The 26,281-nt window shown below is 43.8% G+C and overlaps 1 protein-coding gene across 3 annotated transcripts in view; it reads right to left on the minus strand.

Annotated features, from left to right (window-relative positions):
- ASTN1 (astrotactin 1) overlaps positions 1–26,281 on the minus strand; it is a 381,789-nt gene that overhangs the window by 10,392 nt on the left and 345,116 nt on the right. For 2 of the 3 annotated variants that reach the window (XM_004372849.2, XM_004372848.2), the window contains exons 21-22: positions 20,256–20,356; positions 6,655–6,838 (exon numbers count right to left, since the gene is read on the minus strand). In XM_004372849.2, coding sequence (XP_004372906.1) covers positions 6,655–6,838; positions 20,256–20,356 — 285 coding nt within the window. Of the gene's footprint in view, positions 1–6,641; positions 6,839–20,255; positions 20,357–26,281 lie in introns of those variants that run through there. The other variant, XM_004372850.2, reaches the window with a different exon arrangement.

The following is a 26,281-nucleotide window of genomic DNA, read 5'->3' on the forward strand; positions in this document are numbered from 1 at the left end:
TTGGAAAAGAAAGTATACTTGGCTGCTGTTGGGTGCAGTGTTTGGCATATGTCTCTGAGACCAAGTTGGTTGATTGTAGCATTTAGCTCTTCCGTGTCTTTGTTGAGCTTCTTTCTGGATGTTCTGTCCTTCACCGAAAGTGGTGTGCTGAAGTCTGCTACTACTATTGTGGAGCTGCATATCTCTCTTTTCAGTGCTGTTAGAGTTTGTTTTATGTATTTTGGATCCCTGTCGTTGGGTGTGTAAATATTTATTATAGTTACGTCCTCCTGGTGTATCAACCCTTTAATCATTATATAGTGTCCTTCCTTATCCTTTGTGGTGGATTTTACTTTAAAATCTATTTTGTCAGAGATTAATATTGCCACTCCTGCTCTTTTTTGAGTGTTGTTTGCTTGATATATTTTTTTCCACCCTTTGAGTTTTAGTTTGTTTGTGTCTTTAAGTGTAAGGTGTGTCTCTTGTAGGCAGCATGTAGACAGATCGTGTTTTTTTATCCAATCTGCCACTCTCTGTCTCTTTATTGGTGCATTTAGTTCATTTACATTCAGCGTAAATATTGACCGGTATGAGTTTAGTGCTGGCATTTTGATGTCTTTTTTTGTGTGTTGTAGACAGTTTGATTGTTCCACTTAATTTTCTGTATTTTTTTTAATGTATTTTCTTTTCATCTTTTTCATTGTTGTTGATTTTGTGTTTGCTGAGTCTTTATATTTTTCTAGTTTTTTATTTTGACTTGTAGGATTGTTAATTTCATTTGCGGTTACCTTAATATTTACCCCTATTTTTCTAAGTTTATACCAGTCTTTTATTTCTTTATACCACCTTGACTTCCTCTCCATATGAAAAATCTATGTCTACATTCTTAAGTTCCTCTTTTTTGTTTTAATGTTGTCATCTTTTACATATTGACATCTGTTTCCCTATTTTCAGTGTCTGAGCTTTGATTTACTTTTGTGACTTCCTTATTGGGGTTGATATTTGGTTGCTCTGTCCTACGTTCTAGTCTTGGGTTGTTAACTAATGTTACTGATTGTCTAACTGGAGGACTCCCTCTAGTATTCTTGTAATTTTGGTTTGGTTTTCGCAAATTCCCTAAAACTTCTGTTTATCTGGAAATGCCCTAATTTCGCCATCATATTTGAGAGGCAGTTTTGCTGGATATATAACTGTTGGCTGGCAATTTTTTTTCCTTTAAGGCTCTATATATGTCATCCCACTGCCTTCTTGCCTGCATGGTTTCTGCTGAGTAGTCTGAGCTTATTCTTATTGACTCTCCTTTGTAGATGACTTTTCATTAATCCCTAGCTGCTCTTAAAATTCTCTTTATCTTTGGTTTTGGCCAGTTTGATTATAATATGTCTTGGTGACTTTCTTTTGGGATCTACCTTATGAGGGGTTCGATAAGCATCTTGGATAAATATCTTCTCATCTTTCACGATATCAGGGAAGTTTTCTGCCAACAAATCTTCAACAATTCTCTCTGTATTTTCTGTTATCCTCCCTATTCTGGTACTCCAATCACTTGTAGGTTATTCCTCTTGATAGAGTCCCACATAATTCTTAAGAGTTTCTTTTTTTAAATCCTTTAAGCTAATTCTTTCTCAAATAATTTGGTGTCAAGTGCTTTATCTTCAATCTCACTAATTCTGACTTCCATTGCCTCAGTTCTGCTCCTATGACTTTCTATTGAGTTGACTAATTCTGTAATTTTATTGTTAATCTTCTGGATTTCTGATTGCTGTCTCTCTATGGATTCTTGCAGCCTGTTAAATTTGTCATTATGCTCTTCTCTAATCTTTTTAATTTCCTCTATTGCGTATTCTGCATTTTGCTTAATTTCCTTCCTAATTTCTTGAAGAGTTCTGTATATTAATCTTTTGTAGTCTGCCTCCAGTAATTCCAAGAAATTTTACTCCTCTGGAAAATTTCTAGATTCTTTATTTTGGGAGCTTGTTGAAGCCATCATGGATTGCCTCTTTATGTGATTTGATATTCACTGTTGTCTCCGAGACATCAATAAGTTAGTATATTTATTTTATGTTTGCTTACTGTGTCCTAACTTCTTGTTTTGTTTTGATATACCCAAATAGGCTGCTCTATGAGTTAGTTTGATTGCTGGCACCTTTGAAGCTCTAATGTCCTGTCACCAGGTGGTTAGATTTATTACTAGGTATGTGAGCTCAGAAGTCCGCCCACTCCTCCTGTATGGATTCAGCTCAGGTGCCCAGGTAGATAGCCACCAAGCGTGTGGTGTAGGCTCTCACTTACAGTCCTAGACAGGCATGGATGATTGGGGTAGGCACAGGCATCTGGCTGCAGCAGGGGGACATACTCTGAGCAAGGCAGGAGGCTTACGGCTGTCCCCGAGTGTCCAGGAGGAAGGCATGTCCCTGTTTCCTAGAGTACGTAGGTAAGTGGGTTTTGCAGCTGGACTATGAGCACCTAATGCTGTTAGCTGTAATGACCTGGGGGGCCCCTCTCATTCATGGGTCGCTATTGCAGGTGGCCAGGTCATGTGGGTGGAGCCACCAGTCCTCAGGGCCCTAATGTGCGTAGTTGAAGACCTTGCTTAATGGGCAGAGCAGCATCAAATGTCAAGAACCTGCCACTTCACAGCTGAAACAGTTAAAGTTAGACTTCCAGTATATACCCTGTAGTACCGGGGTAATGAGGGCCTACGTTGTTGAGATGGGCTCACGCAAGTCTATGCAGGGGGAAAGGCACTCAAAGTCCATGGATCCCTTATGTCTGTGCCTAGGCAAAGGAGCTGTGCCTACCCTGGGTTCCTGGCTTAGGGGAGCCGGCAGTTTATTTTTTTCTTCTGTTTGTTAATTTGTTCATTCTCTAAGGCAGCGAGAATGACTCTGGGCGTGTGACGGATCCTACTTCTGGCCCAGGGGACTCGGCAATTGGTGAAGCTGGTCCGGGACCCAGTGTGGAGCAGTGAGCCAGGAGGTAAATGGGCGAGAGGTTTTTCCCTAAGGAGGGTGTTTTTGATCCGCACGGTAAGTCTTACACAAGTACTTATCTTTCACCAATGAGGGCTGCTTCTCACTGGTTCTGGGTAGCCGTGTAGAGTCTCTGGCACTGGGTCTCTCCCGGAGTGGAAAATGCACCTCCCAAGCATGCCGCTTGCCTGACTCACCGCCCACCCATGAGCTGCTCAGGCCTGGAGAGCTCAGGCTCTCGCCCAGTTAGGCCTGGCAACTCCTCGCTGCTTCTGAACCTTCTCTCCCTCCCCCTGCCACTCAGTCCAGTTCCTCAACTCTGCCTTTGATATTCAGGGCTCCCAGATTGCCATATATAATTGAATCACTTGTTTTTTTGGGTCTTGTGTTATAAGAGGGTCCACTGGAAGCGTCTCACTACTCCGCCATCTTGGCCCCGCCTCCAAGAAGCATCTATTTTTGAACAAACTCATTTGAGGCTGCAAAACACTGTTCTGGAAAGCTCAAAGAGCAATACTCCTTACAGTGCTGATTGCTAAGGTCACTTCTCAACCAAAGAACCATCTCTTTTCTAGTTTAATCAACAATTCCTTCCAGAAACTGAAAGTTTCTGCACCCCATTTAGAATGAGCCTATAAAAACACTAACAGCATTCATTTCATTCCTCTTCTTCTGTCCTGGCAATGTCAGTCCCCAAGGGATGATATCACTGCATTCCTAAGATGGCATCCTTAGGGTGGGGCAGGGATGATGGTGAAGGCAAGGTGTTGAGCTTCAGCGGCAAAGTCAAGGGGCTAAGGGTGTGAAGTCATTGGAAGGGCAGTCATTTTCTCCAACTTCAGTGGTGGATCAGAGGAAATCAAACAAACACTCCGTCTGCTGACTAAATAGCATCTTTTGTGGGTGATCTGTCATCTCCCCATCAGCCTCTGCTTTCTGGCAAAGCAGGCTTTCCAAAAGTTGTCATCAACATCAATGGGGACTTTGGGGGCCCTTCTCCTTAATCGCTCCTATTGTACATCATTGGTTGTTGACAAATTCTTGGGGTGGCAGGAGTGAAGGAAGAGTGAGGGGCAGCATCTGCATCATCCTCCAGAGATGAATAAAGGAACACATGCTAACAGTCCTTTCGAAGGAATGGATTTAATTAGCCTATGGAGTCTTTGTTGCTGCTTTCATTGCTCATTTTTTAAAAATAGTAATTAATTTGAGTCTGCACTTGATCATCCCAGAGCCTGCAGCCTTCCTCTTTCTTAGTAACAGTGCAACAGATGTCATGCTCAAAGTATTTCAACCTTCAACTCAATCTGGAGGCCTCAATGAATTTTAATGGCATTGGATTTCACTGAACTGAGGGAATCCTTTCTGCTTGCTCACAGAAGTATGCACCCCACAGATCCTTTTATATTAAGTCTCACAACTAATCACAAAGTCGGCTGATGTATCTCAAGGCAGAGGACTCTTACTTTCTTTCCTATGATTCTCCCTAAGAACTATGACATGTCTACATTTTTTTTCCCCTAATATATAGCCTTGAAGACCAGTGTTGTTGTTGTTGGGTGCCAACAACAACTCCAACTCATAGCAACCCTGTATGACAGGGTAGAACTGCCCAATAGGGTTTCCTAAGCTGTAATCTTTACAGGAGCAGATCGCCAGGCCTTTTATCCGGTGGAGCCACTGGGTTTGAACCTTCAACCTCTTGGTTAGCAGCCAAATGCTTAAATACTGTGCCACCAGGGCTCCTCTGAAGATGAGTCATACACATGAAAGACCTTCCTGGGATGAGAGTTTCAGGAGGAAAGTGTATAGTGAGCAGCAGGCCTTACTTTACAAAGAGGGCTTCATTTCTTCTCTTGCTCATTTTCTTCATTAACCAATTTTCCTTCCGACTCTTGAGTCACAAGAGACAAATCTTAAAACCAATCCAAATACCCTTGGAAATCTATGATATAAGCAATATTAGTACTATTCCAATGGTGACATTTATGTTTCCTGACAAAGAGCTGTACATAGACACTTAATAATTACATCAGAGAGAGGATGGAAGGGAAGGTGGAGAGTGAGACAGAAGAGAGAGAAAAACGGAAGATAGGCTGAAGGAGGGGAGAGTGCTGGAGAGGATGATATTAGGTGTGAGCAGTAATAAGGTAAGGAGTAAAGAGGACATTTCTTAAATATGTATCTGTTTTCTAACCTGTTTGCTTCTTATGAAAACTGAGACAAAACACACCATAATTTCCTTTCATATTTTTCTATATGTCCAGTTATGTCATGGCATCTGTTTGTCCAAGGACTACCATCATTTGTAAATATCAGGAAATAATTTATGAAATGCAGAAAGATCTTGTCTGACCTTACATATGAAATCATTTTATTTCAGGAAGTTAACCCTAATTCTCTTCCTTCCTTCAAAAGTAAGAAAATAGGGCGGGGGCAAGGGGAACGTTCTGACCAATAGTCTTCCAGGGAAGTTTACCATTGCAGATAACAACAGGCATACTGAGGCTGAGTCTCCCTTCAGTTTAGTCAGAGATGATGGATGGATGGATGGATGGATGGATGGATGGGTGGGTTGGATGACCTCTGGGTGACACTTTCAGCTCTGTTGGCTACAGTACACGAATTCTTTAAGTGCCAGAAGATTCTACAGTATTGATTTCTTTTTCAATTCTCACAGCCATTGCCCTACTATTTTTGTTGTTGTTTTTCTTCATGAGCTCCTAAACAATTTGGGGGCATATAGATGTCAACATTCCATGTGAAAATTCTCTTCACCATGTCTGTCTGAAAATTCCAATATTTCCATGGAAGTTTGTTTTCTCAAAGCAGCAACATACAGCCATTATGAATGGAGAAAAAGAAAGGCAAAACCTCTAGATCCACTTCTCATTCCTCTCTTTCCAAGAACTTTCTCAGGGTTGCAAAACCTAAAGGCAGTGGGCACTGGGCATCAGGAAGTTGTAGCCTTGGGGTGGGGAGCAGAGATGGCAAACTCTGCCATTCTAACTTTGGGTGAGACAGAGTTTAAGGTAGGTTGTTAGGTACTCCATGTTGCCTTTCAAAAGAATTTGACATAGCTCGAAGTGCGTCTGTATAATGCATATAACATATGCAAAGTTCATATGCCATAAATATTTTTTGATAACCTCTCTAATGAAATTCCTAATTTTCTTCACGAGACAAAGGTTTTGGCTACTAGAGTTTTAGCATTTGACTACTGTATCAGCATGATAAAGAGTGGAGAAATAGGTCAAGTGCAGTTTTTTCCAAAATTCAGGAAATGCATTCATGACCTAACTACTTAAATACAGCTTACTCAGAAATAATCTGCATGAACGGAGCTGTTTTAAAGCACAGGGCTTATTTCTTTTCTCCAAGCACCTAAGCTCACCCAGGACATCTGCAAATTCATGGATGGATGCAGTATGATAGTGTAGGAGGTATCAAATTTCTTTAAAAGAGACAATGCAGTTTGTTGAGTAACCACTTGCCACCAAGTTGATTCCAACTCGTGGCAACCCAATGTGTGGCAGAGTAGAGCCGTACTCCATAAGGTTTTCACGGCTGTGACCTTTCAGAAGAAGATTGCCAGGCCTTTCTTCCAAGGTGCCTCTGGGTGGCTTCAAACTGTCAACATTTTGGTTAGTAGCTCAGCGCTTAACTGTTTGTGTCACCCAGGAACTCCATGTTTGTTGATTACCTGGGGCCTAATTCATCCTCACACCGCCAGGTGAATTCTCCAAAACTCTCATAGTGCTGGTTATAGTGGTAGAGGACTCGATGTAAGGTGGGGGAACCCAGATCCAGGAGGGTGTTGTAGGCAGTTTGTTGCTCCTTCCCACTGGTATAGCCGTTGAAGAGATTGTAGATCTTATCTGCTATTTCTGAGGAGGAAAGAAAAGACAAATAAAAAAATAACATGTATATATATAGACACACACACACACACACACATACATATATTTGTGTGTATGTGAATGAGTATGTGTATGTGTGTGTGTGTAGTGTTACTTACAGAATACTGAAGGTGGAGCCTGGAGAAGGTGGTTTCAGTAATTCACTTTACCTCTGAATCACTGGTCTTCAGTTTTCCCTCCTGTTATATGAAAGCCTTGCACAAGAATACCTCTAAGGTCACTTTCAGTTATAACAGTCTGTTTCCTAAAACATAGAGCCAGAGGCAAAAGCTCATATAGTAATCCTTTGATGGGCAGCAAAATCCCAGGAACACAGGAATGAGGATAAAGGGAAATGAGGCAAAATGGCAGGAGAGTAAACGAAAAGGACTGCATTACAGAGCTGCCAAACCTTTCTGACAAGCCGATAGCTACATTTTGCCAGAGAGGATGTATGAAGCTACTGGATCCCCATCGGCCCATCCAGGGCGCAAAAGGAGGAAGCCTTTATCTCCAGCTCCCGTCCACTGTTGGTCCACGATTGTCCCCATGAGACGCTAACTACCATGCAGTTGTGGGCTGCATATGACTGGGTACCAACTGCCTCACACAAAGTCAGGCCACGCCTAAGCAGCATGAAGGACCACAGGCCTGTCAGCCTGGAGCAGCCACAGTGCCAGATGGACCTGACCCCAGAACTGCAGGAACACGAGAGCCTTTGCTAGAATCACTCAGGCCAGATAAGAAGGCAAGTGTGCAGATCTAGCGTGACACATGAACTGAATCCAGAACATTTTGCAGTTCAAAATGAGTGATCTCTTTCAGTTTAACTTTTATCTCTGATATTTCTGTCTCAAAGCCGCTCATTGCTAAGAGTGAACCTGTTGTTGGGTGCTGTTGAGTAAATTTCCACTCATAGTGACCCATGTGACAGAGTAGAAGTGCCCTATACGGTTTTCTAAGCTGTAATCTTTATGGGCTCAGATCACCAGGTCTTTCTCCCAAGTTGCCGCTGGGTGGGTTTGAACCATCAGCTTTTCAGTTAGCAGCCTAGTGCTTAACCATTGTGCCGCCGGGGCTTCTTTCAAAGTGAACTTAGAGATACGAAAACGTGGCAATGACTTTGTGAAGCCTTGGTATTTTTTTTCCTATGGAGCTCAAATCACTTTATCATTAAACATTTTCTCATTAAACCTGTCAGAAAGAAGTTGTGTTTGTATTTCCCCCCTATATATCTGAAAATGAAAATCTGGAGAGAAGTGGTTTGTTTCAAACTCAATGTTAATTCTGGGGATGAAGAAACTGAGCCCACAGGTTCCCAAGTCCAAGCTTTACCCACCTGACCATCTCTTGGCTTAAAGGCATAGCAACCTGATTCCTTGCCCCAGTTCCAAGTATATTCAGGGCAGCTGGTAATGACAGAGCCATCACTGTAGGAGATTCTTGGGTTAAAATGAATAAATTTCTACCCTATCCTGCCCAAATATTGCAATTATTATCTTACTTTTCTATTTTGCCCATTGCCTAGGAGGGCAGGTGCCAGGTCTTATTTGCCTGTATACCCTGAGTGGCAGCACAATATAGATAAAATTTTTTTAGCTAAATGAATGGAACTCATGACTTTGGGAGCAATCTGAATCTGCTTTGGGGAAGGGTTTCTCAGTGCTATCTCTCCATACCAGGTTACAGCAACCCTTTTGACAACCAAGCACTTGTAGCTGACATCTTCAGCTGTGTTAAAAACAATACCAAAATAAAAAGGATCATAACAGAATACTATGAAAAATTATACTCCAACAAATTAGAAAACCTAGGGAAAATGGACAAATTTCTAGAAACATACTACCTACCTAAACTGACACAAACTGAGATAGAAAATCTGAACAGACTCATAACAAGAGAAGAGACTGAGGAGGTAATAAAGAAAAACTCCCAGCAACAAGAACAAAAAAACTCTGGACCAAATGGCTTCACTGGAGAATTTTCCCAAACATTCAGAGAAGTGCTCACACCAGTACTGCTCAAACTATTTCAGAGCATAGAAGAGGAAGGAATACTATTGAATTCATTCTATGAAGCCAGCATAACCCTGATACCAAAACCAGGCAAAGACACCACAAGAAAAGAAAATTACAGACCAGTATCCCTCATGAATATAGATGCAAAAATTCTCAACAGTATTCTAGTCAATAGAATTCAGCATCATGTCAAAAAAATAATATACCACGACCAAGTGGGATTCATACCAGGTATGCAAGGATGGTTCAACATTAGAATATCAATCAGCGTAATCCATCACATAAATAGAACACAAGAAAAGAATAACATGATCATCTCAGTTGACACAGAAGAGGCATTTAATAAAGTCCAACACCCATTCCTGATTAAAAACTCTCAATAAAATAGGAATAAAAGGGAAATTCCTCAATATATAAAAGGCATCTATACAAAACAAACAGCCAACATCATTCTCAATGGACAGAGGCTGAAAGCATTCCTCCTGAGAACGGGAACAAGGATGCCCTTTATCATGACTCCTGTTTAGCATTGTGCTGGAAGTCCCAGCTAGAGCAATAAGGCAAGAAAAAGAAAATAAAGGCATCCAAGCTGGAAAAGAAGAAGTAAAACTATCCCTATTCGCAGATGATATGATCATATACATACAGAACCTCAAAGATTTCACCGGAAAACTACTGGAACTAATAGAAAGATTCAGCAGAGAAGCAGGATATAAGTGCAACATTCAACAATAAGTTGGATTCCTATACACCAACAAAGAAAACTTCAAAAAGGAAATCAGGAAAACAATACCATTTATAACAGCCCTTAAAAAGATAAAGTACTTAAAAATCTGGAAATAGAAATATCGTATGATCCAGCAATTCCACTGCTAGGAATATATCCTAGAGAAATAAGAGCCATCACATGAATAAACATATGCACACCATGTTGACTGCAGCACTATTCACAATAGCAAAAAGATGGAAACAACCTAAGTGCCCATCAACAGATGAATGGATAAACAAATTATGTATATACACAGAATGGAATACTTCGCAATGATAAGGAACAGTGATGAATCCACAAAGCATCTCACAACATGGATGAATCTGGATGGCATTATGCTGAGTGAAATAAGTCAATCACAAAAGGACAAATATTGTATGAAACCAGTTATAAAAACTCAAGAAAAGTTTTACACATAAAAAAAATCTTTCATGATTATAAGGGAGGGAAGGGGTGGGGAGGGGAAATCACTAACTAGATAGTATACAAGTGTTAATTTTGGTAAAAGGAAAGACAACACACAATATATATATATGGAAAGTCAGCACAACTTGACAAAGGCAAACCATAGAAGCTTCCTAGAAACATCAAAACACCTTGAGGGGCTGAGTTACTGGGGCTGAGGGCTGGGAACCATGGTCTCAGGGGACATCTACATCAATTGGCATAACATAGTTCATAAAGAAAATGCTCTACATCTTACTTTGGTGAGTAGCATCTGGGGTCTTAAAAGCTTGTGAGCAGCCATCTAAAATACATCTATTGGTCCCATCCCATCTGGAGTAAAGGAGAATGAAGAAAACCAATGATGCAATGAAAATATAAGTCCAAAGGACTAATGGACCACATGAACCATAGTCTCCACCAGCCTGAGCCCAGAAGAACTAGATGGTGCCCGGCGACCACCACAGACTGCTCTGACAGGGATTACAATAGAGGTTTCCGAACAGAGCAGGAGGAAAATGTAAAACAAAATTCAAATTCACAAAAAAACACCAGACTCACTGATCCGACAGAGACCGAAGGGACCCCTGAAACTATGGCCCCCAGATACCCTGCTAACTCAGAACTGAAGCCACTCCTGAAGTCCATCTTTCAGCCAAAGATTAGACAGGCCTATAAAACAAACAATAACACATGCAAGGAATGTGCTTCTTAGTTCAATCAAGTGTAGGAGAACTAATGGGCAACACCTGCCCAAAAGCACAGACAAAAAGGCAGGAAGGGACAGGAAACCTGGATGAATGGACACGGAGAACTCAGGGTGTAAAGGGAAAGGGGAGAGTGCTGACACATTTCGGGGGTTGCAATCAATGTCACAAAACAATTTGTGTATAAATTTTTGAATGAGAGGAAAAAAAAATCCCAGCTTGTAAATCTATTTAGATCTTCAGGGTGTTAAAATTCCCTTTCTGGGATCAGGAGTTAAAGAGGACAGTGATTTAAAAAATAAAGTCATTGTATCCCTAGTTATTTACTAAAGGCTCATGGAATGACAAGAACTTTACATATGTGAGTTCCAATCATCACAACACTACTGCAAGATGGGTATGAATGTCCCTGATTTAGAAATGAGGACATTCAGAGAGTTCAGGTGACCTGCCCAAGGTCACATAGGCAGATTAGGCTGGAGTCAAGATTTAAAACCAGGTCTATATTCCATTGCTATTTTGCACTGATGCTCAGTGGCTGGTGAAGTTTAACCAATTTAAAGTGCAGGAGGCAGAAATTTGAAGACATTGACCTAACTGGTTGAACCATATCTATCAAGTAGAAGGGAGTCCTATTAGGTGGGCCAAGAGTCTGTCATTTCTGAAGTTGAAATATGATGAAGCAGAGGGACTATTCCAAGAGCTGTGTTGTGTTTGATGGGAAGCAGGGAGTGTCTGCTGAGAGAAGAATGACAAAAACAAAACAAAACAAAAAACCAAACCCGCTGCTGTCGAGTCGGACTCATTGCAACCGTGTAGGATAAAGTACAACTGCCCCATAAGGTTTCCAAGGAGCAGCTGGTAGATTTGAACTACTGACCTTTCGGTTAGGAGCTGAGCTCTTAACCGCTGTGCTACCAGGGCCATTCAGTCAATTCTGACTCACAGTAACCCCACACGGTTTCTAAGGCTGTAAACGTCCATGGAAGCAGACTACCACATCTTTCTCCCACGGAGCTGCTGGTGGTTTCAAACTGCCGATCTTTTGGTTAGCATCAATTGTTTTAACCACTGCACCGCCAAGGCCCCTTTTTCTAATTTCGAGTGGTGGGAAATAACAGCCCTGGGCCCATGCCCTGGTTGTGGCAGTCTCCACTGAGGAGCAGTGATGGCTGAGAAGGTGTCTTCTGACCTATTTACCATTCTCATATCACAACAGTGATAGACTATCAAAAGAGGCTGATGCTTCCCATCATTATCAGCAGACATGCCTGAGATTAGGTGGGATAGACTGTGGCTGTATCTAGAGATACAGTAAAACCTGCGAGTGCCGGAACCTATGTAAGGCAAAAACTCGCCAGAGGAGAAAAACTCAAATATTTTCCACTAAAATGAGGAATAGAAAAGTGGCAAGACGGCACCTCGCCAAAGGCGGAAAACTTGTGAGACCAAGAAAAACAAGGCAGTCTCATCGAGTTCTGGCTCTCACAGATTTCACTGCATTATTTCATTAGACTTCATTGCATCTCAAGAACTCACTAACTCAAAGAATGGAAAAGATTATATGGTATTTTTAGTTCTCATTTACTCAGCTTTTAGTTTCAGAGAAGTCCTGAGTTATCTAGGATAGAAATCTGTCTTCTCTCTCTTTAATATGCATGATGTTCAGGAGTAGGTAAACTAAAAGTGAAAAGATGTCAAGGAGCCTATATCCATAGTCTCATCACAAAAAAACGAAAACTGAATTATCAGAAGGGAACCAAGATCTCTCAGGCAGCAGAATACATTAGCAGAGCTGGAAGTGAGGCCCTCAGCCCCAGGGCTATGGTTAAGAACAAGCAGAGTTGGCCCCTATTACAATAGCTGTGTGGCCTTGGACCAGAGTTGCTTAATCTCTTTGGGTTTAATTTCCTTGTCTGCTCAATGATGATTAATAATATATACTTTTCAAGATTTTTGTGAGAATAACAGTGATATTAAATGTAAAACTTCTCTTTAGGACAGTGTCAGGACATAGTAAGCGTACATATATTCATTCATTCAATAAAATCTTTATTGTGTGTTTACCACGTATATGGAGTCCCTAGGTGGCGCAAATGGTTAAGCACTTGGCTACAAACTGAAAGGTTGGCAGTTCGAATCCACCCAGAGGTGCCTGGGAAGAAAAGCTTTGACGATCTGCTTCTGAAAGATCACAGCCACTGAAAGCCCTATGGATCACAGTTCTACTCTACACACATAGGTTGCCATGAGTCAGAGCCGACTTGATGGCAACTGGTTTTTTACCACGTATACATCAGTAATTCAGTTTGAACAAAATCCTCCCACTCATGGAGCTTATAGTCTAGGTGGGGGGAGATAGTGAAACAATAAGCATAATAAACAGGTAAAACATATAGTGTATTAGAAAGTGGTTTGGAAAAATAAAACAGGAGAAGGAAGACTGGGATCGCTGGGGTGGAGGCACTGAGTTTTTAAACAGAGTGGTCATTGTAAGTCTCCTTGAAAAGGTAACATTCGAGCCAAGACTTGAAGGAGGGGAGGGAATGCCCTATGGGGATATCTGGGGGAAACAGCTCGTCAAGGGGAGGAAATGCCAGTCCAAAGGCTCTCAGGCTGGAGAGGGCCAGCATATCTGAAAACGGCAAGGAGACCAGGGTGGATGGAATAAGACAAGTGAGGGGGAGAGTAGGACAAGAGCTGGTAATATATTTTTATTATTACCTGTTCTCTACTAACCCAAAAAACCAAACCCATTGCCGTCGAGTCAATTTTGACTCATAGCGACCTTACAGGACAGAGCAGAACTGCCCCATAGGGTTTCCAAGGAGCACCTGGTGGATCCAAACTGCCAACCTTCTGGTTAGCAGCCTAAGCCCTTAACCACTACACCACCAGGGGTCCTGTTCTCTACTAGGTCATGCTTTTCCCAATGCTATGAGACAGAGAGACAGAGACAGAGAGTGACAAGTACAGAGAGGGAGAGAGACAGAGAGAAAGGAAGAGACTGAAACACAGGAGTCCAAGGCACTGGGAAAAATAGTCTGATTTACATGAAAGAGGTGATTCCAGGGGCAGAGTTGAGCCTTCTCATCCCCAGGGACAGCTATTTTTATTTATGTATTTTTTTACTATGAAGTAAGAATCTTGGGAAGCATCTATGCCTTTCATCAATGGTTTCCTTGGCTGTCATAACAAAAGTCCCGTGAACAGAGGTCCTGACTCATCACCTTCATTGTTCCTCAAGAGCTACCTGCAACCTCTGTCTGTCCAACATTGAAGTAACTGACTATAGAATTCCATATGAAAACTTGAGGACAACGAATCTCACCTGGCCTTAAAATTGGAAGGTCCCTTTCTCCCACCCCCCAACCCAGTCTGTCTTGTCCCTTTTACCCTCTTCTGTGCTTTTTTATTATGATGCCCTGTGTTTCCTCCACTCCAGGAATCTCAAACTTGAGTGTGCATCAGAGTCAACTGGAAGTCTTGTTAAAACACGAATTGCTGGCTCCACCGCCAGGGTTTCTAATTCAGTAGGTCTGGTGTGGAACCTGAGACTTTGCATTTCTAACAAGTTCCCAGGTGAAGTTGATGCTGATGATGGGAACCCTACTATTTGAGAATCACTGTTCTCTACTAACACATCCTCTCAAAACTTCCCTTTCTCCCTCTGGAATCAGCATTATTACATGGCAAACAACTCCCCTTCCACTCTTGACCTTGGCACACACTGTCGCTTCCCTCTGTATCCCTATGTTGGCTGAAACCTGCCTGAGCCTTTTCTAGTTTGGAGGAGTCCTTCACACACACTCCAGAAAATAGTAGTCTCACAGTCTCTCATGGCCACTTGCAAGCAACTACTCCTCTGTCTTCAGGTAGAAATTCCTCCGCTTTCAAAACCCATGCTTGTCATCTGCCTCTCCTTATTTCCACACTATCTCCTCCTGACCATTCTTCTATACCCACTGAAAAACTCTGGTATCTGGTTCATAGTCATCTTCTCCACTTCATTTCTTATCATCATTCACCAAGTGAAAGACCTCTTTAAGTCTATAGAACAAGCCAGCAGAAGCCAATCATTGTACCCAAGAATTGCCCCACTTTTGAAATAGTAAATCTTAATATCATATATGTGAACACAACTTCCTTTCACAACTCCTGTACTTCTTACTGCCATTACACCTGTTCTTCAATCTTATGGGAACCCAAGTCCTTTAGCTCCTCCATCTCTCCATGCATTCCTACATTTATTTCCTTCCCTTCCTAACTTAATCCACATGGCCATTGCTAGCACTGTCAACTAGCTTGTTCCCTCTTCTGCCTTTTCTCTGCCTTCACCTAGGCTGCTGAGGTCTGGAGGGAAACAGTTACAAGGTGTTGTACCAGATAATTCTTCTCTTGTTCCCTCAGCATTCTGTACATACCCTTCTACAGCATTTTCCACAATATATAAGACTGCTATGACTCTTCTTTCTCTCACAGTCCACTGGTCTACATCTAATCAATTAGCAAATTTTTTTTGGTTCTACCATCAAAATATGTTCAGGATTGGATCATTTTTCACCACCTCTACCACTATCCTCAAGGGCAGTGGTGGTTCAGTGGTAGAATTCTCCCTTTCTACGCTAGAGACCCAGGTTTGATTCCCAGCCAATGCTCCTCAAGTACACCTACCACTTACCTGCCAGTGGGGGCTTGTTTGCATGTTGCTATGATGCTGAACAGGTTTCAGTGGAGCTTCCAGACTAAGATGGACTAGAAAGAAAGGCCTGATTATCTACTTTTGAAAATCAGCCAATGAAAACCCTGATAGCAAGAATCACTATCATCTTAGTCAAAAATAACATCATCTCTCTTCTGTATTGTCATAGCCTTCTGACTGGTCTCCCCACTTCCACCTTTGATCCCCTATTATGAATCCATTCTGAAGACAGCAATCAGTATGATCCTGTAAAACACTGCCTGACCATGTCACTCTTCTGCTCAAAGTCCTCCAGAGCTTTCCATCGCAATCCCAGGCAGAGGACAGCTCCTTACTCTGAGCCCAGTTTCTACTCCGGCCCCACTACTTTTAGGACTTCCTCTATTATAACTCTCCCTCTCACCATTCCACTCCAGCACACAAGTCTCCTTTCACTTCTTCAAGCATGCCAAGAATCTCTGTTCTGCTGCCTCTCTCTCTGGAACGATCTTCCCCCAGATATCTGTGTGAGTTTCTCATTCACCTTCTTCCCAAACCGCTCTAGTTAAAATTCCACCCACTGCACTTCCTATCCCATTTTCCTGCTTATTTGTTTCCACAACATACATCTCCACCTGGAATATTATGTATTTTTTAATCTGTCACTCCTACTAAAATATAACTCCATGAGGCAAGGATTTTTGCCCCTAATGCCTAGAACAGGTATTTAGAAAAGCAGGATCACTATGAGTTGGAATTGACTCGACGGCAATGGGTGTTTGGTTTTGGTAATATTTATTGGATGAATGAATAAATTCATGAAATCAGATTATACAATCCTTGAAGATAGATTTGGAGTCTAATTATTTTTGTTTGTTTAGCACCTAAACCAGGGTTCAATAAATGGCTGTGGAGTAAGCAAATGAATGATTGGATAAGCATTTATGTTTGGCATCAGGAAAGGAGAATGGGTGTTGGGGAGTACTGGATGAGAACCAGACTTCACTTAGTAAAGCTTCACAAAGAGCCCTTAGAATCTCGTGCCCCAACCTGGAGGGTAGACAGAACCAAAAAAACCAAACCCACTGCTGCTGAGTCAATTCCGAGTCCTAGTGACCCTACTGGGCAGAGTAGAACTGCCCCACAGGATTTCCAAGGCTGCAAATCTTTACCGAAGCAGACTGCAACATCTTTCTCCTGCGGAGAGGCTGGTGTATTCGAGTCGTCGACCTTTCAGTTAGCAGCTGAGTGCTTTAACCTCTGCATCATAACGACTCCACGGAGGGTAAGCAAGAAGCTTGTCCCTACTAGGGGAAGGCTGGCTTCAGTAAAACATTGGTAGAAAGTTACTTGCACAGTAGCTTTAGTGCAATGAAGTGATAAAATTCTTCATGAACAGTATGCAGTTTAAGAAAAATACTCACAGAAAAAATAGAGTCTGGCTTCTTGCTAGATAATCAGGAGTTGAAGTCATGCTCTGGGTCACTTAAAAGGTAACACCCATTTGTTATTAGAGTTAAACTCAGACCCGAGTAAGCTATATTTGTGATCTCCATCTGGGTTTGAGGGAAACAAAGCATATGTTTTTTTTTGTAGAACTGCTAGAACTGTATTAATTTGCAAGGATACCCTCAATTAGTCTAACTCATTAATCTCCACACTTGCCCCGTCCAGGACTCCTTCCTGGCTGAAGGATAGCAGGACTTGGGAATATTAGTTCATTTTCACAGCACTAAATTACCTCCTGCTCTCAGCTGGTCTGCTGGGATTTCAGAAACTCGGGGAACAAAAGCAGGCAGGAGCACATCGTGACACACTGTGGGACTGGAGTTGACCCAAAGGAGCGCAGCAGAGAAAACAGTGCCATGGTCTCTTCTGGGCAGACTTTCCTATGTTGGCCACTCTTCATTCCAGATCTGCTTTCTACCACCCATCCCTGCAGGTAGCATCATGCTGTATCCCTCCTACCTGCTAACCACCTCCCTGATGCCCCACCAGTCTACTGCCTACTTAGCAAGCAGCAACGAGGTGCCTACTGCTGCCTGCAAGGATGTCAGCAAACTTGCCAAAACAGAACTAGCCAAAGCTCCTTCTCATCGCCTGCTCCTCTCTGGCTTGGAATAAGGAATCAACAGATAATAAAATGGGGTGTTACAGGTCCTTTCCAGACAGTCTCTCATCTGAGGATTTTCAACCCCAGACTTTGCTTTCACCATCAAAGGACTGTAGAGACCTTCAAAAGTCATCCAATCCACAGAAGGAGATCCAGGAATCAGAGAAGGAAATTGACTATAGGTCTAATGGCATTCATGAACTACTGTATCCTTCACCATGAGACCAGAATAAATGAACGGTGCCCAGCTACCAGCTTTGATTTCTGAATGTTTTGATCAAGGACTCAGTAGATAGATCCTGACCAAAAGGAGGAAAAATGTGGAACAGAACTTCAAATTCTCATGGAAACCAGACTTACTGGATCCATTGAGACTGGAGGAACCCCAGAATTTATTGCTTGGAAACAATTTTTTAAACCTCGAACTGATACTCTGCCATGAAGTCATCTTAAAACTAAACAACAGTTTAGTTCAATTAATAAACAATCCTGTCCGGAGGCAGGATGAGAAGGAAGGAAGGGACAGGAGCTGGTTGGATGGACACAGGAAACCTGGGGTGGAAAGGGGGAGTGTGCTGTCACATTGTAGGGATTGCAACTAGTGTCACATAACAATATGTGTATAAAATTTTGTATGAGAGATTAACCGGAGCTGTAAACTTTCACCTAAAGTACAATAAAAAAAATAAAAGAATAAGAATGTTTGCATTGAATATTGTGGACTTTAAAGAATCATCTATATGAGATCAATGTGACAGCAGTAACTCTAAAGCACAGATGAGAACTTTAAGGGGCAGAGAGTCTAAGTTAAAGGTGGTGAAGCAATATGGGTAAAGATAATGAGAATGGTGACACAATGCAACACATGTAACCTTTGTCACTGAACTGCACAGGTGAAAACTGTTGACTGGGTGTATGTTTTGTTGAGCATATTTTTACCAAGAAAAAGAAAAATCATCTAGTCCATGTCCTTCACACCAGACAGCACTCACTGCAGAGAGGGACAAGTCTGTCCTATACTCAAAGGTCTCCATCCTACGGTCATATGCCAGTATGCATTAATACTCCTGAATGAAAGAAAAAAATGTTTTTAGTATCTAATTTGGATTCTCTTTTTTAATGTAGGCCTTTTCTTCTTCATCAGTATTTAGAGACAAAGAAAAGGTTTTCAGTCTTTTACAAATAACCCTCTGAATATCTAATGGTAACGCTGTAGATGGAATAGGACTTAGGGTCAGATAATGAATCTGAGCGTGAGCTCTGTTAGATGTGACCCCACTCAGCTTCCTCACTCTACTCTGAATCTCAATCTCCACATCTACAGAATGAGGGTAACATTTCATTCCTTCTGTAAATATTTATTAAGTTACCGTTAGAGGGCAGGCTCTATGTTTGATTAATGATAATAATAACAGCCAACATTTATTGAGGAAACCTTGGTGGCGTAGTGGTTAAGAGCTATGGCTGCTAACCAAAAGGTCGGCAGTTCGAATCCACCAGGCACTCCTTGGAAACCCTATGGGGCAGTTCTACTCTGTCCTGTAGGGTTGCTATGAGTCAGAATCCACTCGACAGCAACGGGTTTGAATTGTTTGTTTTTCTTTTGGTATACCCAGTAAATATGTTGCTCTCTGTCCTAAGATGAATGGCAGACCACTAAAGATTTTTAACAAGGGGCCTTTATATGATCAAAATTTTGAGTTGAAAATCACCATACCCTTAATATGGCATGGAGATTAATTGAGGCAATAAAGATGAAAATCCTTTCAGAAGTTGTACAGTACTACATAAACATCAGTGTTTAAATTAAAGTAGGTCTGGGTCACTCATTCCCCTGTGATTTCCCATCATGGTGTCACTCGTTGGAACGTACATTCTGGGATTGCACCCCTCATGGTTAGCTTGATACAACTGGAGTCAGGAGCCATATATACGTGATTTGAGCAGTACCAGCAAATCAGCTTGGCCACACTCTCTCTCTTATTGAAACTTGCAAAACCTGATCTTCCTGCATCAGCCAATGGCTCTCAGTTCAATTCCATGAAATCGATATTAATGGTTGATCAGAAAAATTACTGCTAGAGTCCTATAAAAGTGGTGCCCAGAATAGATACATTTTTGTTGTGGAGGGGATCTAAAAAGTCACAGAACAGAAGTCAATGTCAAGACCTGCCAGGGAGCAACAGGAGAAAAAGAGGCACCAAGAAGTGCGCTTTCTGTGCAGTGGGTGTGGACTGAAGACAAACTCTTCCTAATTGACAAGAATGCATCTTTACAAGGGAGGGATCAATATAGCAGTTAATTCTAAATTTCTAGCCTTTATATGCTTTAATTCAAAGCAATCTTTCAGATGTACCCAAACATATGAAGAGACTAAGAGACTTGATCAGTATCCCGAGGGCAGAGGCCATGGACGCTTCACTAGGTACCTAGTGCATGACTGTGCTAGCGTTGCTCAACTGGTGCCTGGACTCATGGGCTATGTGGCATAACGGGATATAACGAAGATTTCCACCAGAGGGAATAGCTATAGTGTATTTCTGGAAAGGTGATGCCCCAGGTTGTTCCTCTTGACTCCCTTGGTCTCTCTTTCCTCATGGTGGTGGCCGGGGGCGGGAGGGTTGGAGGTCCTAGGCCATCCCTTTGCAGTCTGCTGGTCTCAGTCTCTCTTACCTTGGGCTTTGACATCATCCACCACAGGGCAAGGGGTCTTCACGATCACATCACTTGGCCTGGAGTGCCGTCCTGTGTTGTCCACTCCCCACAGGGTGAACCTGGCAGGGAGGTGGGAGATTATCATTATCAGAGAGGTGTGGGTGGAGGCAGGGGCTCTGCAGCACTGGCTGGCAGCTGCGGACAGGTGATGGGAGGGCCAGGTGATGCCTCCGGCTACTCTTGTGACCCAGATAGCGGCAGATCCAATAAGCAAGGTAAGCACAGTGAAAATAATTCACATTTTTTCACCAAATCAAAGATTCTGCTTCTAGGTATGGCTGGCATCTGTCTCTCTCCCAACCCCACAGCACCTTCCTACACAATCAAAGCCTCTTTTCAAATTTACAATCCCTGACAGGGATGGATGACCCAGTAAGCAAGGTAAGCACCAACGCTGTTGTGAAACCCATGTGAAATAATTCACTGCAGATGATCTGGTAAGCAAGGTAAGCACTGTGCTTACCTGGCCTATTGCATAATCTGCCCCTGGGCCCAGAAGTGCACTTTCTGCCAACTCCCAAGTCAGAAAATGTGCAGCCCAGAGCCTCACTGTTTCCTGGTAGTCTTGGGCTATAATCTGTTGTCTTTGGTGTATTATTTGACAGTAAGTATCATGGCATAGGGCCATGGTTCTCTACGTGTGGTCCCCAGACCAGCAGCATCAGCATCACCTGGGAACTTACCAGCAATGAAAATTCTCAGGCCCCACCCTAGACCTACTGAATCAGAAACTCCAGGGCTGAGATCAGAAATCTGTGCTTTAGCAAGCCTTCCAGGTGATTCTGATGGTTGTTAAATTTTGACAACCTCTGAGCTGAGGCCAAGACTATGTGTCTCTGGAAAAAGATAGTCAGAACTTGGGTCTAAAGCTCCAGTTCCTACCATGTGGATTTACAGTCAACTCTCTGAACTCTATTTTCCCTTATCTGTAAAATGGGGATGATGATAAAAGTACTGCAGGTCATTGGAAGGATGAAATGAGATAATCATGTGCAGAAAGACCCAGTGCATGCAATACCTGGAGTTCAACAACACTCCATAAATTATGTTAATTCTGTTCTGCTCTGTCCTGTGTTTAGTCAACATATTTATGCAAAGGACTGAGGACAATTTTCTTCTTTAAAGTTAGAAGTAAAACAGTGAGAGTTGAGGATCCCTTGGCTTGCCTCTGGAGTTCCTGGGTGGGCTAACATGCTTGGCTGCTAACTGAAACTTTGGCTGTTTGAGTCTACCCAGAGGTGCTGTGGAAGAAAGGCCTGGTGATCTACTTCTGAAAAACGAGCCATTGAAAACCCCATGGAGCACAGTTCTACTCTGACACATGTAGGACCACCATGAGTTGGAATCAACTCAATGACAACTGGTGGTTGGTTGGCTGGCTGGCTTGACTGTGGCTGGGCCCTTTATTTCCTACATGCAGCTCATCCTGTTCCACTGAGATGCTATACACCATGGACCAAGAATCTAGAGTGGGGACATTGCTCCACCCCCAGCAATGAGAAGATGAGTTCAAAGAGTCCTCCCAAGAAGAGGATGAAAACCTGGCTATTGAACAGGGGCCTAACTATGGAAAACAGTGCTTAGGGCAATTAGTGTTACACTGCTGAATGATCTCTCACAGCTAGTGATGGAAACTGTGATGGCCAACAGAAACTGCTAATTGGCACCCTGCCTCAAGTGGCACCCGGAGCACACACACCACACCCAGGGCACGCACCCTACCTGCCCCTCTCCCTCCCCCGCCCCCTTTAGGACTCTGCTGTCGAATGCCAAACAAAATGTCCCCCTGGAGCGATGTAGCTGGACATAGAGGAAAAAGAGAAACTCTGGGTTCTGCTCCTCAGAGGGGAATTTAAACATAACCATGAACATCAGCTCTGCTGTCTGTGCCCGAGGCCTCTAATACCTCTGCCTAAAGGAAGCCATCATTGCTGCGCTTCTTGCCCCTTCCCTCTCCGCTGTGTCTCCACAGAAGCCTGCATTTATTGGTGAATTTGGATTTTCTTTCCTCTTGGCAGAGTTGCCTTCAGGAGGGCAGTGGAAGAAAGAGCAATGCCTGGAGGCAGACTGCACAGGTCAGGGTGGGCTGGGCTGCACACAGGGGAACCGGTGGAATAGAAAGGAAATGGAAATCGCCTAATGGTGGTGTCGGGAAATGTGTTTCTCTCAGCAGAGAAAAGGACAATCTTCCTTCCACGAAGATTGTCTTCTCTCACAAAAGAGCCCGGAGGATGATCTCTGGAAGACGTCGTGGGTCCCAATGAGTTATTCTTCCTGCTCCGCCTTCCCCAAGGGGGCACTGGTGGTTCAGTGGTAGAATTCTTGCCTTCCATGCAGGTTCAATTTCTGGGAGGAGCAGATCATCCAATAAGCAAGGCAAGCATGGGCTGACTTGTGTCTGTTTACTGATCTGTAGTGAACAATCTCCCATGGGTTTCACCATGCCACATCAAAGTGAAACCTATGTGAAACTGTTCACTACAGATTAGTAAGTAAACACAAGTAAGCCTGTGCTTACTTTGTTTACATGTCAGGGACTGTAAATTTGAAAAGAGGCTTTGATTCTGTAGGAAGGCGCTGTGGGGTTGGAAGAGAGATAGATGCCAGCCATATCTAGCAGCAGAATCTGTGATGTGAAAAAATGTGAAATTGTTCACTACAGAGTAGTAAATAAGCACAAGTAAACCTGTGCTTACCTTGCTTATTGGATAATCTGCCCGATTCCTGGCCATGTACTTCATGCACAGCTACCACCCATCTGTCAGTGGAGGCTTCCATGTTGCTCTGATGCTAAACAGGTTTCAGCAGTGCTTTCAGATCAAGACAGAAAGGCCTGGCAATCTACTTCTGAAAATCAGCCAGTGAAAGCCCTATGGATCACAGCAGTCCGATCTGCAACTGACCATGGGGATAGTGTAGGACCAGGTAGTGTTTTGTACTGCTGTGCACGGGGTCACCATGAATTGGGGACTAACTCGACAGCAGCCAGCAACAACGAGCTTTCCCCAAATGCACAAGCTGGAATCACAGGTGCTTCACACACGCGGGTTCTATTCCACCAGGAATCCTGGTCTGGTGGGAACTAGTGTGATGACTTGCCAGAGCCCAGGATACTGCAGCCCAGGCCCATACCTGCTCAACACTGCCTGGCTCCCTCAGCCTGCTTGCTGTCAGTGGGATGGGACCAGGTGCTCAGCTTTCCCCTCCTATCTGCACAAGGGGGCTCAGTCCATTACCCTGGCTTCCACCTCCTGCTTTATTCCTTAGTTCTGGTCAATAGTCTTGCCTGGTACCAACCCCCACTCTGATCTCTGTCATTCCTCTCCTCCTAGGGCAGCCTGGGATCTTTGCACCCAGCCCCACACAGTTTCCCAGTGGCAGCACTGGACTGCCTGGATCACCAGAGTGGCAGCCAATGGCTTTTCCATCATTCGCCCCACACACCTGATCAGCCTCTTGGTACTGTTTCTGGAATTGAGACTGAGGCCACTAAACCTGAAGCTGGTACAGAGGTCAGAAACCAGCCCTGTCTGGTACCAGCTCCATTTCTGAGTTGTATCCCACAAGTGGAGCCCTGGTGGCACAGTGGTTAACAGCTTGGCTGCTAACCAAAAGGTCGGCAGTTCGAATCCACCAGCTGCTCCTTGGAAACTCTACTCTGTCATATAAGGTCACTATGAGTCAGACTCAACTCAACAGCAATGGGTGTGTATGTGTGTGTGTGTGTGTATCCCACAACCTGGGTATCAGGCCAGATGCCAATTCCCTTCTCTCCCCACCTGCTCTAGACCATCTTGAGCTAAGGTTCCCAGAAATGGGCCCATAGGTAGCACAGGGCAGATTTCAGACCTGTACCCCATGATCCAGTATCCCCACACACAAGCAAAGTTCCCCCTCATGACCATGTATGAAGGGGTGGATTAACCACTAAGCAAGGTATGCACAGGCTTAGCTGTGTTTACTTACTAATCTGTAGTGCACAATTTCACATGGGTTTCACCACATCAAAGATGAACCGTCACTACAGATTGGTAAGTAAGCACAAGCAAGCCCGTGCTTCCCTTGCTGATTGGGTAATTGGTCCCTGCTACGTCCCCTCCATAGTGCAGGAAGCACAGTCGGGAGTGCTGAACAGAGAGCAAGGTGGGAGAGCCCACGGATTTCCACTGTCTTACAGACTTTGGTGGAACTGCCCTCTAGGGGTGTGAGTGAGCCCGTTTCTCTCCATGGAGATCCAGATGATATGGCCCTGTGTCCATCTCCCTGACCTTTGGTGCAGACTCTGCCCTGACACCATGTGGTCAGCTCTTATCAGAGGCAGGAGAGATGGTGCCTTGTCCTCCCCCAGGCCAATGCTCTCTGCTGGCACGGTCCCTGGGCAGCTTGGATGAGCCAGGCCCCCTGCTCAAATCTCACAATCGGGCTGCCCCTCTTCCTCCAGTGCCCCCTCCCCGCAACCGTCTGAGTTCACACACCTGAGCCTCCGCCCTGGTTTCTGTTGCTGCGCCCCAGCTTGCCCAGTGCCCTGTTCCCTGTAAGTATGGTACTGCTTTGTTTTCTGTTCACCTTCCAGGTCCTGAGCATGGCCCTGAAACTCCAGGTCAGGGGTGGAGTCTTGCTACCCACTGATGGGCTACGTAACACTGCACCAGCCAGCCTGTGTGCTTACGGCTTACCAGCCCCAGGTGTCTACTGCTGGGTTCCAGCCACCTTTTGTAACCCACCATTATTTCATCCTGGGTCCTTCCTTCCTAACAGTTTCCCTGGACTGTGATGGGCATGTCCTAAGTCTCAGGCACCGTATCACCTGTCAGACTGACCCTCTCTCTCAGGGCCCACCCTCCCCAAGCTTGTCCCACTGCGCTGGGCAGCTCTGCTTAGTCTGTCCTGTCTTGCTGTAAGTTCCAGCCAAATGCTATTGGATCTTGAGCTGCGGTGAAAATGCCTGTGCATAAATTAATTCTCACATTACTCTGATGGGGTAAGGAGTATAAAATTTAAGTTTCTAAGCTCTTGCTATTTTTAACAGCAAAGAGAAGTACTAGGAAGGGAAATGCTTCCTACGACATTGTAAGTTGAGATGGAGCTTGACCTAAGAGCCATTGCTTTATGGTCCTGCTCTCAGCATGGGCAAGACTCCCTCCATCCAGAGGAACGCAGAAGGAGCAGCCAGTTTATTTTTACCGTTGCAGCCCTGGAGCACCTTACACATCTCCACGTGGAAATGCCTCGTGCAGTCATTTCAGGAAGGCCTTCTCCACATTATCGTTTCTACCACTGAACACTTGTAGGACAGGAAGAGGGTTAGCTGGAATTACTGGACAGAAGAGATAAGCCCTGCTCCCATTCTGGAAGGCTAATGTGTAAGTACATTTACTACCTCGTCTAAAGCTTCTGGCTCCTTCCACAGCTGCCCTGGCTGCGATTGTCTGTAGTTAGAGTTGATGATGACACTTACTGGGGGCGTGTGTGCACTTGAACAGACCCGAACTGGCTCTGGCCCCAGGGCTGGGGTTGTGAAGGCCTGAGCCTTGATGTGCCTGCAGTCTTCTTAGGTCTCCTGTCAAGGGCTTTGTCTGGTACTTGCACATGCTCCCCCTCCAGGCGTGGTGGTTTCTATGGACCCTCCGATTTGGCTCCCTTTTTCTGAATTGTCTGGCAGCTGTCACATACCCAGTAAGGCTGTGGTTCTCCTGCAAACACGTGTTGTGATGAGGGAGCAGTGGGCTAGAAGGCCAGTGAGTCAACTCCCCAGTCTGGCCTCAGCTTCCTCATCAGACACACTTTAACATCCCTTCCAGCCAAGGATGCCTAACCATTTTTGTGCCACAGACCCTTCTCAGATTGTTTTTAAAATGCATTACAAATAAAATACATAGGAGTACAAAGGTAGCCAATTATACTGAAATATAGTTCTACCTCTGTGGACCACAGATTAAGAACCAGCTCTGTGCCTTAATGTGAGGTAATACGATCATGACGTC

This window comes from Trichechus manatus, unplaced genomic scaffold, assembly GCF_000243295.1.
Source record: "Trichechus manatus latirostris isolate Lorelei unplaced genomic scaffold, TriManLat1.0 scaffold00021, whole genome shotgun sequence".
In the NCBI taxonomy this organism is placed as follows: Eukaryota; Metazoa; Chordata; class Mammalia; order Sirenia; family Trichechidae; genus Trichechus; species Trichechus manatus.